The sequence below is a fragment of the Lytechinus pictus genome, chromosome 19, assembly GCF_037042905.1.
Source record: "Lytechinus pictus isolate F3 Inbred chromosome 19, Lp3.0, whole genome shotgun sequence".
NCBI lineage: Eukaryota > Metazoa > Echinodermata > Echinoidea > Temnopleuroida > Toxopneustidae > Lytechinus > Lytechinus pictus.
In genome coordinates, this window is record NC_087263.1 from 13,114,587 (window position 1) to 13,129,594 (window position 15,008).

At 36.8% G+C, this 15,008-nt stretch overlaps 1 protein-coding gene across 1 annotated transcript; it reads right to left on the bottom strand.

Moving 5' to 3' along the window:
* Positions 1-1,861: 1,861 nt before the first annotated feature.
* Positions 1,862-14,129, bottom strand: LOC129282502 (sialidase-3-like). The gene is made up of 10 exons (XM_064114075.1): positions 14,108-14,129; positions 13,283-13,417; positions 12,396-12,450; positions 11,479-11,649; positions 10,703-10,841; positions 7,458-7,551; positions 6,420-6,497; positions 5,444-5,589; positions 4,377-4,571; positions 1,862-3,757 (listed from the first exon to the last, which is right to left on the bottom strand). Exons 1-10 carry the CDS (start codon positions 14,127-14,129, stop codon positions 3,413-3,415), a joined length of 1,380 nt encoding a protein of 459 aa, XP_063970145.1. The 3' UTR covers positions 1,862-3,412.
* Positions 14,130-15,008: the final 879 nt, after the last annotated feature.

Genomic DNA, 15,008 nt, shown 5'->3' on the forward strand with positions numbered 1-15,008 from the left:
GATTGTACAAAAATTATTCAAATTTATTTTTGATTAATTATTCCAATTAATGCATAAAATCATAATTTGCCTGTAAATATTTGAATATACATGTAGCCTCAATCTCCACAATTCAACTGTTGATTGTACAAAAATTATTCAAATTTATTTTTGATTAATTAATTATTCCAATTAATGCATAAAATCATTATTTGCCTGTAAATATTTAAATATAGCCTCAATAACTGCTAGATTTTGGTCTGGACACTCTTCTTAGGATTATTATCAAAGGAATATTAAACAATGGCAATATCAATTTTTTTCTTATGTATTTTATTGCTTTTTAAAGTTCTTATTTCTGTTTTTCGACTTTTTTTCATTGTTTTTTCAATGAAAATTGTCAGCAACACTTTTCACTCATTAATAACATGAAATCTATTGCTTTTAATTAGTAAAAATTACGTGTTTGAGCAAGTTTGGGTGTGACATGCACTTACAAAAAGTTACATAACTTTAGAATCACGTTCCCCGCGTTGCGAATTTGGTCTTATAAGTTGTTGACTTGAAGGAAAAAAGCCATGAAACATGGCAGCGCGATCTTCTCGCGAAGAGTTAACAGAAATACAGAACTATAGTACATGAATAAAGATTACATAGGGGTTCACAGGTGTGTAACAAGCATCAAAGCCTTACAAAGCATTTCATGGGCCCAATTGTCTGGGGACAATAGTGACTCTATTATGCTTGTGCATGGGCCCATACATTTCTTTGTCATAGTTGATGCTGGATACGCTAGTGGTTCAGTTCTAGATGCATGATCCTCTGTTCCTCTGTGTCCAGCTCCTTGTAGAATTCAGCATCTAAAAAGTTGGAGTGGTCCTGGGGAGGGACCGTTAACACAAATCTGTGCCGCCAGAAGGAGTTTGTACCAACCCTTACGCTATGTTAGATTTACTGACCCAACAGCTGTTCACTAAGCCTAATCTTGTTTACCTCAACAGCCAATCACAGCCAGTCATTCAGTATCCACTGTTTTATTTTTTTGTTCTATTATATATTGTTTCTTTCTAGCATTCAGTTCATTCGTGTGATTTAAGTCTGATGTCTTTATGAGTGCATGTAAAAAATCTTCAATAGGTCTGTGTTCAATGCTATTTTCCAATCAAATCTACCATCACATGTGTTTTATAATGTTAATATACATGTATATATATATTATAGGACTTTAAGGTGGTAGGCAGGGTTATATCATGTATTCTTAAACATATACTATGGAATAGGTTCACATTATAGAAAAAAAAAATCAAAATAAAGTGAGCTAAAGCACTTTTATAAAATCTTTGGTAATCTATAAAAAAGTAAGTGATTTGGATTGTCATTCATTAACCCATACTTCAGTAGAATTCTTTAAAATGGCTAAATATAATGTCCAATTACAGGTAGTGTAACAAGCACACAAAACAATTTGTTTTGAGTCAAAAATTAGCAAACTATGATAAACAAGAATTAAAATGCACTGCATATTTCAGTTTTAATGTCGAAGATGGATCTGCTAATAGTCTTAAACTTTTAAATTCTGGATTCTGTAAAATCATATTAGTTAAATAATGTTTACAGCATATTATTCTGAAATTTTGTTATTCTTAACCCTAATTCTCTCGGGGGGGGGGGGCCATAATGGCCCCCCCCTTGACAATTTTCGCGATATATCTGCTGCGCAAATTTTTTTGACCTCGCCGCTCACTGACTTTTTACTTTCAAGTCTCGCGCAAATTTTGAGACCAAATTTGTGACGCCCGGGTACACGGTTACGACATTACGCTACATTATGTAAGTGCATGTCAGACCCAAAATTGCTCATAAACGTGATTTCATGTACAAATCCAATGCAAATTGTGTATTTAGCCAAAATTCATAAATGTATCATTATTTCTACTTTTACTGATTAAACTGAATTAATTTTGCCTTGTTTATGATCAGAACTAAGTCTGGAATGATTTCCATTGAAAAAACAATAAAAAACAAAAAGTAAAAAAACTAAGAAATACATAAGAAATTCATAAAACAATAAAATACATAAATAATTGATTTCCGAACCGAAGTTTTTTTAATTGCGATTGTTAAGATTGCTACAAAGAATTTTTTTACCAAAAATTAGCATTCTAGGAGCTTTATTTAGTGAATTATAGCAAAAAGTATGATTTATGCATAAATTAGCATAATTAATTCATATAAAATAAAATCTCATTATTTTGGAAAATTTTACCATACAGCCTTGTAGATTACATCGCACACTACCAGTGTGCAAACTTTTGCGTCGCTCGCGCAATCGGCGGCCGAGATCTTAAGGGGGGGCCATAATGGCCCCCCCCCCCCCCGGGATTGACAAGAATCAAAATACCCCGGGAGATTGAGGGTTAAGGTTCATTAGCCAAAGGTCCTCAATCCAAAGAACTGTTATTGCAAAAATAAATTAAGGTTTGTATTCATGTATTGAACTCTTCAAATCATCCCTCAAAACTCACTTAATACAGCAGATGTGTAGTAAAGAGCTCAATTGGATGAGCCTGCGCCTTTGAATGTTTATAACAGAAATATGGAGCAATACCTACATGTATTCTGGGGATCATCATCATCATCATCGTCGTGCTAAATATCCATCCAAGGGGGCACTGCAAGAAAATATTTGCAATCATTTGCAAATTTCAGATGCAAATTTACAAGTGATAGATCAATTTCAACTGAAGCAAATCAATTTATATTTGTTTGTACAAGAAGCAGACCATCACTCAATTGCAAATTTGCAATGAAATGCATGAATTCAATTGACTTTGGGACCTAAAATTGACTTGCAATTAACTGCCAGTTTCTGGCAACGCCCCATTTTTTTCTTTCGATCATGCATAAACATGATACTATTGGAGTGAAAATAATAATATTCCACTTTTTCATTAGGGGCATAATGATGATGATGATGATGATGATGGGTTCTTGTATAGCGCCGGTATCCGCCTCAGCTGGGCGCTCATGGCGCTTGCTCAAAAATAGGAAATATCTCACAAATTTCAATGTCTTCAAACAGTGCTTAGGATCATCATTCAGTTCAAGTACTGTCCTAGTAATGCTACAATTGAGTTATTCTTGCAATAATGTTGGAGTGGGGAACAGAAAAGTCTTCAGGTAAGACTCAAAAGTTGATAACACTGCACATTACCATGCCTGCAAGCACTGCAGGCTGATATTATGGCATTCATACGAAATGCGATTTGGCCCAAATCATGCATCAATGTTACACTAATATTGATAGTACACTAAATATCATATGGCACTTAAATGACTAAGCTTCGACTGTACAAGATGAAATTCAGCAAGCTGGCTTGGACGTCTAGCATTAGCAACAGATACATATTTACATATTGCACAGTGATCACTGTCACCTATTCAGTGTGCTAGTAATTAAACCTTGCAACACCTGTCCTAATGTGAAAATCTTAAATCGAGTATACTCATACGGCCCGTTCATCCCGCCCTCGAAGAGGAGAGCAAGATGGGGGAGGGATGTCCCGTTTGCGTCGACCATCTCGAAGTAGGCGATGTCGGAGTACGCAGCGAAGACGTCGTGGATCTTGAAGGGCTTCGACCACGACTGGCAGCCGTCGATGCTGAGGCGGAGGGCGAGGTTCTGTCGCTCGATGCGGTCAGCGGGGTTGGAGAGGAGGACCCACGTGGCTTGACCGATGCGGATGCCCTTGGGTCTCGGGAATGCTATGACGCTTGCCTTGATATGATGAAATGAGAAATAGAGGATGTGAAATGAGTGATTGCAGGAATAAATCTTTGGTGAGGATGGTAATTGTAATATACGTGTCAATGATCAAGGCAAGTCTCATGTTAGAATGAAAAGATTGCAGACTAATGTCAGGCCAGTCTCCCCGATTGCCTCCCCCTTGTTCGATATGCATACTATTCATCATCACCACTAAAATCATTATCTTCACCACAATCATCAACACCATTATCCGAATTATCCTCACCACATTCATCATCCCTATCATCATCACCACCAGCACCCCCACCACCATCATCATCATCATTCTTATCACCAGTTTCACCAATATCATCATGATCATCACAATCAGCATCATTATCATCTCCATCATCAGCATCATCATCATCATCATCACCATCATCATCATCACCATCATCATTGTCATCATCCTCATCTTCATCATAACTATCATCATCATCATCTTCATCATCATCATCATCATCATCACCATCATCACCTTCATCATCTTCATCATCATCATCATCATCATAATCATCTTCATCATCATCATCATCACCATCATCGTCATCATCACCCTCACCATCATCAGTCATCATCATCACCATACCTGGCATCCGCCAGCAGCCCGAGGAGATGATTTCCCCTGATTGGTAATCTTCCAACCTGGTTCGATAAGCTCCTCTTTCAGCTGGGTCTCCGACAGGGTGGCACCCCCGTCAAAACTGTAGATGACCGCCCTCGTCTGCTGGAAATTGAGTGTCCTGCTATTCAGGCTTACCACACCGTTATCCAGTTCTACGGCCTGTTGGAAAGATGAATAAAATCACAATGGAAAAAAATATTCAAACTATTCAAAATCATTCAAATTATTTTCAAGGCATTTAAAGGATATAAGGATATAATAAAAATATCAAACGCGAAAGAACATTGCTGTGAGCCCATATTCATAATCTGACAGAAATCAAGGAAATTCTCAGGCCAAAATTTGTATGTAGTCCCATGGATGCATTTTGGTGTGCAGTAAATAATAATATTAATATTCTGCTTTTATACAACACTTAAGTGGAACATCTCTTCATGCTGTGCTTTACAGATATGACACTCTAAATAATCTAGAACTAATCTCTGATTATTTTCGTGATTTTAAATTATTCTCATTCATAAGTGTATCGTAATCAACATTCCCACTGGCTTTAACATAGTTTATTCCATAAATCAATCTTATTTCCAAAACTTTCTTACTGTTATCTTTAAATAAAAAATAATTTTCTGCATTCATAAAGTGCTATCACAACAGAAAGACATCTCAAAGCACAGATCTACTATTACCCCCCCCCCAACATTGGATCCTGGCTTGCCTTCATGCAGTGTAAGCACAATCTCCACTCCCTCAGTACTTTTTCATGAAAAGCGGGCAATCGGGTTCCAACTTACAAAGCTCTGAGTTGCTTCAAAATAGAGCAGCATTTCTGGTCAGTAAATAGGGATTAACTTTTCATAATCAGCTATATTTGGGGCATATCGTGCTACCACAAAACTTTGGGCATATCATTATATATCAACATATTCATAAAACCATCATCGAATATTCAATATTTTTTCAATATGGCATAATTTTGATAATATCAAAATATCTCCCAGCACTAGTGTGAATTACCTTTGTGCTACACTCACCATTACTTCATTAGGATGAATAGGAATGCGGAAGGAATCCCGTTTAAATTTTGATCGTCCACCAATCGTCCAGGTGTTACCCCCGTCGTCACTGTAGATGACTCGGTTATAATTACTGCAATTCTGGCAAAGACCGTGTAGTGATTCTGTTGTGATATCATGAAACAACGATAAAAATGAATATAAGAGGTTTAATGATATTGGTCACTTTAAAGAAAAAAATCCACAAATCATGCTAATCACGACTGACCCATATTTCGACCAACAGTTCACCACCAGGGGAGCGTTTCATGAAAGGACTTGTCAGACGTTTTATCCGACAGTTACCATAGTAACAGTGCCTCACAGCCAATCAAAATCAAGGAAAGATGTCAGATATGACAACTTGTCGGACAAAAATCTTGATGAAATGCTCCCCTGGTTCCATGCCTTAACATCACATGCAAGCTTCAGGGAACAAAATTATATGGGGGCTGGGGGCAATTTAGCCACCGAAGTGCTCAAAAGAGCCCTGGAAATCCCCATTCATCGCAATTTTAAAGCTAATCCAATGTTACAGATTTAGGCAGTAAGTTGCGAAAAGTATCCCCCCCCCCCCCCCGAAAATATAAAATATAATTTCTTGCCTGGCAAGCTCCCTCCCCCTCCAAGATTTCTTGTTATACTATACATGTTGAATTGACATTTTTCAATAATAAACGGTTTAGGATGATTGCATCTAGTCTCTCAATAGAAGCAGATGTGAAATAATGTGCATGATTAAACAGTTTCTCAGAAATTCCCACTAGGCATGGAATTCCATACCATATACATGTACAATGGGGCTTCTCACAACACTCACAAAACACTGATATTACATAAATGTAACTTTTTTAATCCTTCAATGAATTTTTACATAATCTTAATCAATATTTTTATCTCTGTTTTCTGCTTTATCGAGACAAAAGTGATTGTAGGGTTTTAAGACAATACTCACTCCCCCTCTTGTCTTGTGTAAAGTAATTACAAGGAACCACGAGACGGCCACACTTCAGCTGGATACTGTGCCCCGGACCTGAAATGAGATATGATTCTATAATTCTTACACTCTCTTATCACTTATTCACAATCCTTTCATATTTGCGTTCTGTACGAGAGATCAGCGTTATACAAGCCTCATTTCTTAGTTGGTCTTTTTTTTGGTGACACAACATTTTCTCCGGCGACAACTGCTCCAAGATCTATTTTTTCTATGATATGGGTTAGAATAGGGTTTTATGTTAGGTTTAGGATAGGGTATAGTGTTAAATCCAGGGTTGTAGTTGATCATTCCATTAATATGTGGAATATGCAGCGGAGCAATTGTCGCCAAACCAAATGTCATGGAACCTTTTTTTCACTTCTCTTCTTTTTTTAAGCATATATACAACTATTCATACTCTTACTTAATCTTAGGAAATGATATTAGTTTATTTTATAGTTTATTATATAGTTTATTGTACTTTGCTCGCAATGTTATTACAATTTGCAAGAGTAAGCTCATATTTTTGATGTTTTTTTTATAATTGATTTGTATATATATATATTTCTGATTTGTATGTTGAAATATTGATATAGAAATGAAATAAACCAATAAATTCAAATCAAATTCAATTCAAATAACAATAATGAGTTTTCTATCATAATGGTCCTTGAACACAGTTACATAAAGGCCCCGTCACATCGTTCCGTGCAAGCCTTGTGGGTGAGTTGCCGGCAATCATCCGCATCTCAACCGCAACAAAGTTTTGAGCATGTTCAAAAATTGTCTGCGTGCAAATCAGACTTGCGTGCACTTCTGCGGGGCAACTTCATGTGAAATACGGTCAATGCGGGCAACTCGCGGGTAGCAAAAATTCTCACCCGCAAGTCAAACGCAAAACTTGCACGGCACAATGTGACACGGCCTTTATAGAAGAAATCTATGATGAATTTCCTCTCTACCCGTCAAATGGCTCCATTTCCGGGGTTATTAGGAGGGCCAAGATTTCCTTACCTGGAACCATTAGAACAGGAACAGGGAACATCTTCAGGATGGTCTGGTGAGAGATGTCTTCATGAGTAGTCCAGGTCTCGCCCAGGTCATACGTCTGAAAATAAGGAAGACAGTGAGATATGTTACAATAAGACGATCTGATAATAATGTTATAATAATTAAGTACAACATTAATTTAGCATGGTATAGGGTGGTGTTCATAAATCTCTTGGTAAAGATATGCACAGCTTAGGGACGTATTGTCTCGCAAAAGGAACATCAGTCTTGCGTGATGCCATTTGCAACTCACAGAAAGCTTGGTGAAACAGCCCCAAGGTCGCGTCCGTCTTACAAAGAGTTGCGATTCATCCGATCAACCACAACAACTATAGAAAGCCAGCAACGTCAACATCTAAACTGCATGTTTGTTTAAAATATTTTCTAGATATGACGTACACTCATACATTCATCATTGTCTTGACAATTTGCTGTGCTTCTCTTTGTTCACAAGGGACATTGAGCTAATTTCCTGAATAAAAAACTGGGGTATTGATGGACTTCCATACAGTTGAGATTGATTGGATCAATCGTAACGCTTTTGTGAGACGGGGCCCTGAAATACAATACAGGGTGATCTGATACAGAGTATTCCAGAGCCCAGAAACAATGCTTTAATAGCGATTGATCGTACAATTTGTATGCTTTAATAATAATAATAATACATAACATTTAAAAGAAGCTTACTACAGGTGTTTCTAAGCACACTGTGTTCTGTTTAAGGTTTATACTTGGGATTAAAAGAAAAGAAATGAAAAAAAAATATGGAAGGGGAAAATGACACAGCTAATGCAACTAATACTAATAATCAAAACTGGTGTGCACCTCCTATTCACCGACCCACAACTGTGAATCATCTATTAAACAGGTAGGTTTTGAGTAGGGTTTTGAACTGATTCACAGACTTGGCATTATGAATGTAAGATGGTAGCTTATTCCAAGGGGAAGGGGCAATTGAAGAAAAACACGTGAATGCATGTAATTTTGCTTTTTATTTTCTTTTTTGTTTTTAGTCTATTCTCTCTTCGTTTGTTTCCTTCTCCTTTTTTGTGTAATATGTATTACAGACATTTATTCCATTTCACATCATATCGTGTACTATAATCACTTTTTAATACTAGTATATTTCTCCTAATGAGCGCCTAATTTTCAATACGCTTTGCTTTCTATTCAGGCTTTTTTACATTCCGTATCTGATATATACCTAATTATTCTTAAAATGCTTTTTTTTATTATGCAATTTTTTATGTATACATAAACACACAGTATGTAGCCTGATGTAAAAGTTTAAGGCGGACAGTCAACCTGCCCAAAACGTTGAGTAACCTCTCTTCAATTCATCCTGCTTCTACTCAAACCATCGCTACTCTAGCCATATTCAGCTCATCTCATCTGGTTTACAGTCCTTTCCATGACTTCACTCACTTTCAAGAAAAGAATACTTCTAATTTCCTCTTTTCATCTTTTCTCGTCTTTCCATTTCAATCTTTCTGCCTGTATTTCCTTCCCTTTTTCACATTACACATGGTGAACCGTAAACCTTCTCCACATTAAATTCAACTCAATTCAACTAATGAAGAGCTTTATGAAATGACCACACCTGGGGCCCGTAACACAAAGCTAATAGCAATCATCTTAGAATATCTTTTTACAATTGATTGCATTGACTATGTGAGTGTACAGTTAATCGTGAAAATCAAGCGCAAGATCAATTGCTAATCTGCGTTTGATGGGACCTTGGTTGACCTAAAACATAATGGCAAAATACCCGTATTCTTAAGTCAGGTTTAACTTAGACCATGGTCTACCTCTGTGCTAAAGTATGGGGAGCCAAAATCTTGAAAATTCTGCTTATAATGTGTATTTCTTATATTTACTATTTTGTTTCCCTTTACTTTCATAATGAAGAACATATTTCAGTTATCATTCTGAGACAGTTATAAATGATTCGAGTGTCATTAAAGTTAATAAATTAAGCATGTACTAATAGAGATTTGTGCCCCAATTGGCTCTCCATAGTTTAACTACAACTTTAAACCAGGGTTAACTTTAAACCCGAGTTCCATGACGAAAACCTTTCATTTGAAAACACTATACCCCAGATTCCCTCAATCAATTCTCTTCTCCAAGTACGACAAACCATAACTGCCCCAAGCAAGCAATTTAAGTATCAAAACACCTGTTTCTGGTCCGAAGATAACACAACAGCCCGAGCAAAGCATGCCGTCATTTTAATTCACTTACTTTCCTTATTTCGAGGTCGATTTTCTTCGTTCGAACTTGAAAATGGACTAACATTGGATTTCTGAATACAATATGCATTTGAAAACGTGATTAAATATCGAATACAATAATTTCATTCCGAAGGTCCTACTACAGGCAGAGAAGTCTTACGTAATAGCACAGCTGTTGTTTATCATTTCGTCCTTGGCTCAACGCTCATAATCTGGCCTGTGGAGGTAAAATTGAGACAGCGGGGATTACCTGGCCTAGCGGGATTGATCAGGCGGGTGTTTCATAAAGCTGTTCGTAAATAAAAAGCGACTGGTGATCCTGTCTTGCGGTAAATGGTACACACCATTGGCGAAGATCTAGCGCGCGAGAAAGGATCACCAGTCGTTCTTAAAGTCGCTCTTAACTTACGAGCAGCTTTATGAAACGGCCCCCTGGGCTTGGAAATGATTTTGGGATTTACAAACGCAAAATGGGGTATAGAACCGCAGTTTGCAATCTGAACTGCGGTCTTTCTCCAAACGGGGGTTTGACGTAATGAGAATACGGACCCCTGTATCACATCAATGGGTGATTTCAAGTCCGGTGTTGGCCTTGGTGTTGAAATTTGGATTGCTTAACTTAGCTCCAAAGCTTATTCAGAGTTGTAAAACAGGAGAGCGTTTCATCAACATTTTTGTCTGACAAGTTTTCAGATCTGACATCTTTCCTTGATTTTGATTGGCTAAGACGCACTGTTACTATGGTAACTGTCTGATAAAACAAGACTTGTCGGATGAAACGTCTGACAAGTCCTTTCATGAAACGCTCCCCTGATCCAGATCACATTATGGACATCTCAATAACTAGTAAGTGACTTTTCGGGACCATTTTCGTTTTGTGTTTGGTGTTATAATCGTGTAAAATTGACCTAACACCAACACCAAAAGGTCAACGCTGAACATGAAATCACCCATTGTTACTTCTCAAAATCTCACCTTCATAACAAACAGTTTTGACATGGGGAACCTAGGAAAGGCCATCATATCTTGAAAAGAGAGTTCCGTCGGAAAAGCAGCAAAAACCAGGACGATTGCATCGTTCACCCGGTCAACGATTGGACTTGGATTGTTTATTCTGTTCATATAAAAGAAAATAGCAATCATGAAATACAACATAATTCAAATATAAAAAACTAAAGTATCATTGAACATTGCAATATTACAAATGCGTAATAGTGATTGAATGAATTTTTTTACCCATGAGAATTTAAATATGGAATATTTCTTGCCGTTCAAATCTATGCCCCCTCACGGTGATGTTTATTTTCATTTATTTAAAATTGCTGTTTGAGCACTTACTTTACTCATTTATGTGATGATAAATCAATAAATCTATCTTTAATATAAAATACAATTTTAGTTTATATCCTTCACGGCATAACTGTTTGGGGGAACATAATCTTGTAACGAAGGGAAATAGTGACATGCTCTTTTGGGGGATTTACCAAAACTAAAGACAGGCTTTCACACTAATAATGGATGGATAGATGGATGGATGGATGGATAGATAAATAAAATAAACAAATAAATTTTATAAATCAAAAAAATAAAATGTAAAGAAAAAATTAATCAAAATAAATTAATGAATGAGAGAATGAATGAATGAATTAATCAATCAATCAATCAATCTATCAATCAATCAAAAATACACACATGAATCAATCAATCAAAAATACATACATGAACGTAATAATAAACAAATCTACATGTACCTGAAAGTTGGCAGATTAACTAGGAGCTTAATCTGCCCCCAGCTAATCTCTCGGCCCTGGACAAGCCCCCTCCTAACCACCATCATGATATTCCCGTAGTCCTTGAGGCCATCGAATCTGGCCTCGCTGAAGGCTAAGAAGGTCTGCTTGTGGTAGACCAGAGCTGGGATCCTATATACGAGAATGAAATACGGGCTGGAACTAAGAATTCAAAGGGGCAAGGAAAGGGTACGCAGGGATCACTTAAGAATTGTTGAGGCTGTGTTCAACTCATTGCACTCAGTCTAACGGCCTCATGCAATGGATTGAACAGAGCCTTAACTCAAGTGAGGATAGATCGCATAACTAACTTATGTGCATGCATCATTTGTATATCATAAATACTTACTTTAAAGACTTTAGGTTACCACTGATAATATATTACAAACACGTTTTTGAAAGACTAGGTTTTCATAGAAGTTATGTTACAAATACTTGGTTGAAAGGCTTTTGATTGGAATTAAAATTATGTGACGAACTTGTATGAAAAGCTCCCGATTGCCGTTGATGTTACACACAGTTGTTTGAAAGGCTCTCGATTCTCAATATGTTACTACAAACACTTGTCTGAAAGCTCTGGATGTTACAAACACTAGTCTGAAGGACACTCACCTGCCATTGATAAAATGTTATAGGCACTTGAGGTTCATTCTCATTGAAATTGTTACAAACACTTGTCTGAAATGGTCCTTTAAGCGCTCATAAAATGTTATAGCACTTAGGTTCATTCTCATTGAAATTATGTTACAAACACTTGTCTGAAATGGTCCTTTAAGCGCTCATAACATGTTATAGGCACTTAAGGTTCATTCTCATTGAAATTATGTTACAAACACTTGTCTGCAAAGGTCCTTTAAATGCTCATCACAGGGCCTTACCTTGGTTTAAAGAGTGGTAGACCAGATGACCTGATGGCCTCAACATCAAAGAGAGCTGAAAGTAAAGACGTTTTGAAATGACATATAATGAAATGTGAAATGGAAATGACTGCCTATTTGATGTCCCTTTTATATGAGACACACATCTCTTCCTCTGGTTCCATGACATTTGCTCCGGCAACAATTACTCCAGGGTAGATTCCAAATACTAATGGAATGGCCAAGTTCATCCCAAAAACACTACACTCTTTCCGAAACCTAACATAAAACCCTGTTGCAACCTTAACCCTAATACCTTGGTCACATTTGTTCTACGGCGGCCGTACGGCGAGTCGAAAACAGCCGTTTTAACATTTTTTTGGTACCAGCTACATATAGGTGGTTTGAATAAAAATGAATAAAACGACTGTTTTCGACTCGCCGTACGGCCGCCGTAGAACAAATGTGACCAAGGTATAACTCAACATCTTAGACAAAATAAAGCCCGGAGCAATTTGTCGTTGGAGCAAATGTTGCGTCACCCTCCGTCGCCCCCCCCCCCCCCTTCTCTCTCTCTCTCTCTCTCTCTCTCTCTCTCTCCCTGTAGATTAAAAGTTATGGACATGAAACAGCTCCTGCTTTATTTTCTCCATCATCTCGTCAATATTTTTGCTTCACCTTCTTCTTTGGACATAAAGGGAGGGAGTGTGCTGATGTTGTTGGCAAAGAGACAGAAGGTACTTTTTATTTTTTACTTTGCTTTATATATTTCATTAGGACATTCTGCATGGCAGTTTTGGTGTTATTGGTTTCAATGGTTGACAATCAATATGGTCCCCCCCCCCCCCACACACACACACAATTATGAACAAAATTGTGGTCTGGAATCAAACTTCCATGTTGCTTACATTCAACATCTCTAGGCCAGGGTGGAGCTGAAGGCAAAGAAGACTGGGCTAACAGTTTCTGAAGTAAAGGCTTCTCAGGTCTGATCTGAGGACCAAGAGATGAGTTCAGGTTACCATTCAGAACTGCACATGTCTCTAAGATTGATAAGAATAGGAAAAGATTAAAATCTTAAGCTGGTTAATGATTTATAAACATCATACAATATACACACAACACAAAGTTTTATTGCAAACATATGAATCCTATCTTACAGTTACATCTTCAAGGTAAATTGCCAATTTGTCTATTGCTATTAACTCGTCCACTCATCACATGGTCTATCTGCATTTAGTCTAATGCCATTCTGTCCATCAACATCTCGTCTAACAACCATCTGGTCCAATAACCATTTTGTCCACTAATCACTTTATCTAATCACCAGTTCGTCTAGGAACATTTTGTCACATAACCAGTTTGTCACATAACCAGTTGGTCTTATACCCATTTCCTTTTCATTCATTTCGCCCAATTAACACTTAGACCATTAGGCCAAATGGTATATGGACTACATGGCCATTGGACCAACTGGTTATTAGACGAAATGGTGGGTGGACAAAATGGCAATTAGATCCTGTGGATAGTGGACGAACTGATGCTAGACCAAACTATATTAGACAAGCTGGTAATTGGACAAATTCGCATTTAGACCAATTGAAAATAAACTCATGTCCATGTAGCATTCAGTTGAGTCTATCAACAGTTTGCTGGCATACATGTACGATGTAAAATGTAAATGACTAAAGAGTATGTGGATAACAAAACGGTGATACATTTGAAGAGCTCACTTGCAAAAGGGGTTAGGTCCATTTTTCATCAAATTTGATTTTTTTTTGTCTCAATGTATAGATTTTTAGTAGCTCTATATGATACACTGTACCAAAGAAAAGTTGAGATTCCTACTAAAAAGTGAACTAAAATGGCAAAGAAAAATCCCTTTTTTTTCAAAAAGGGTTAGGTCCATTTCAGTTTAGTTGCAAAAGGGGTTAGGTCCACACAAAATATTTTTTAAAATATGAAGACATGTAGATGGACATATCCATCCAAACAATAATGCTAATTGCTAATTGTTTATATGTATAATGTAAATACATGTACACGTTCTTGCATTAACATTAATTCTCGGATATTTTATTCCCAAAGCAAAATTGTCCCTGGAGCTACATGCAGTTTGTACGTCTATGTTTTTCTACTATTAACCTTTTTTTTCTGGCAATACAGTAGTGTTTCGCATTAAAATCAAATGTGCTCATTTTAGGCCTTTATCTCCGCTACTCTACATTGCATGACCAGGCTTTACACTTTCCATCCAATCTTATATTACTCGAAGCCTGTAATATATCAATGTAATTTATTATTGTAGAGTGTATTACGTTCATCCACATTCTCCACTGGCTATCCATTCCTGCATTATTAAGCATGAACAATCTCTGTACAAAAAAAAAATAAATCCCTATACTATTTTCAATCTGGCACTCAAGAAAACGGTTGGATGTTTCAAAATTAAAGTGCTTTTGCTCTTCTACATTATGTTTGAAAAATAATTTATTTAACCATGTCTATTTTGGTTAGGTTCTTTTATACTGTATATGCATTTCTTAATAAAAAAAATCCTCAACCTGTTTAAGACATAAAAGAAACAATAGGATGTTCACATCCATTGGCATCACAAGTAAGTTATTATTGTGT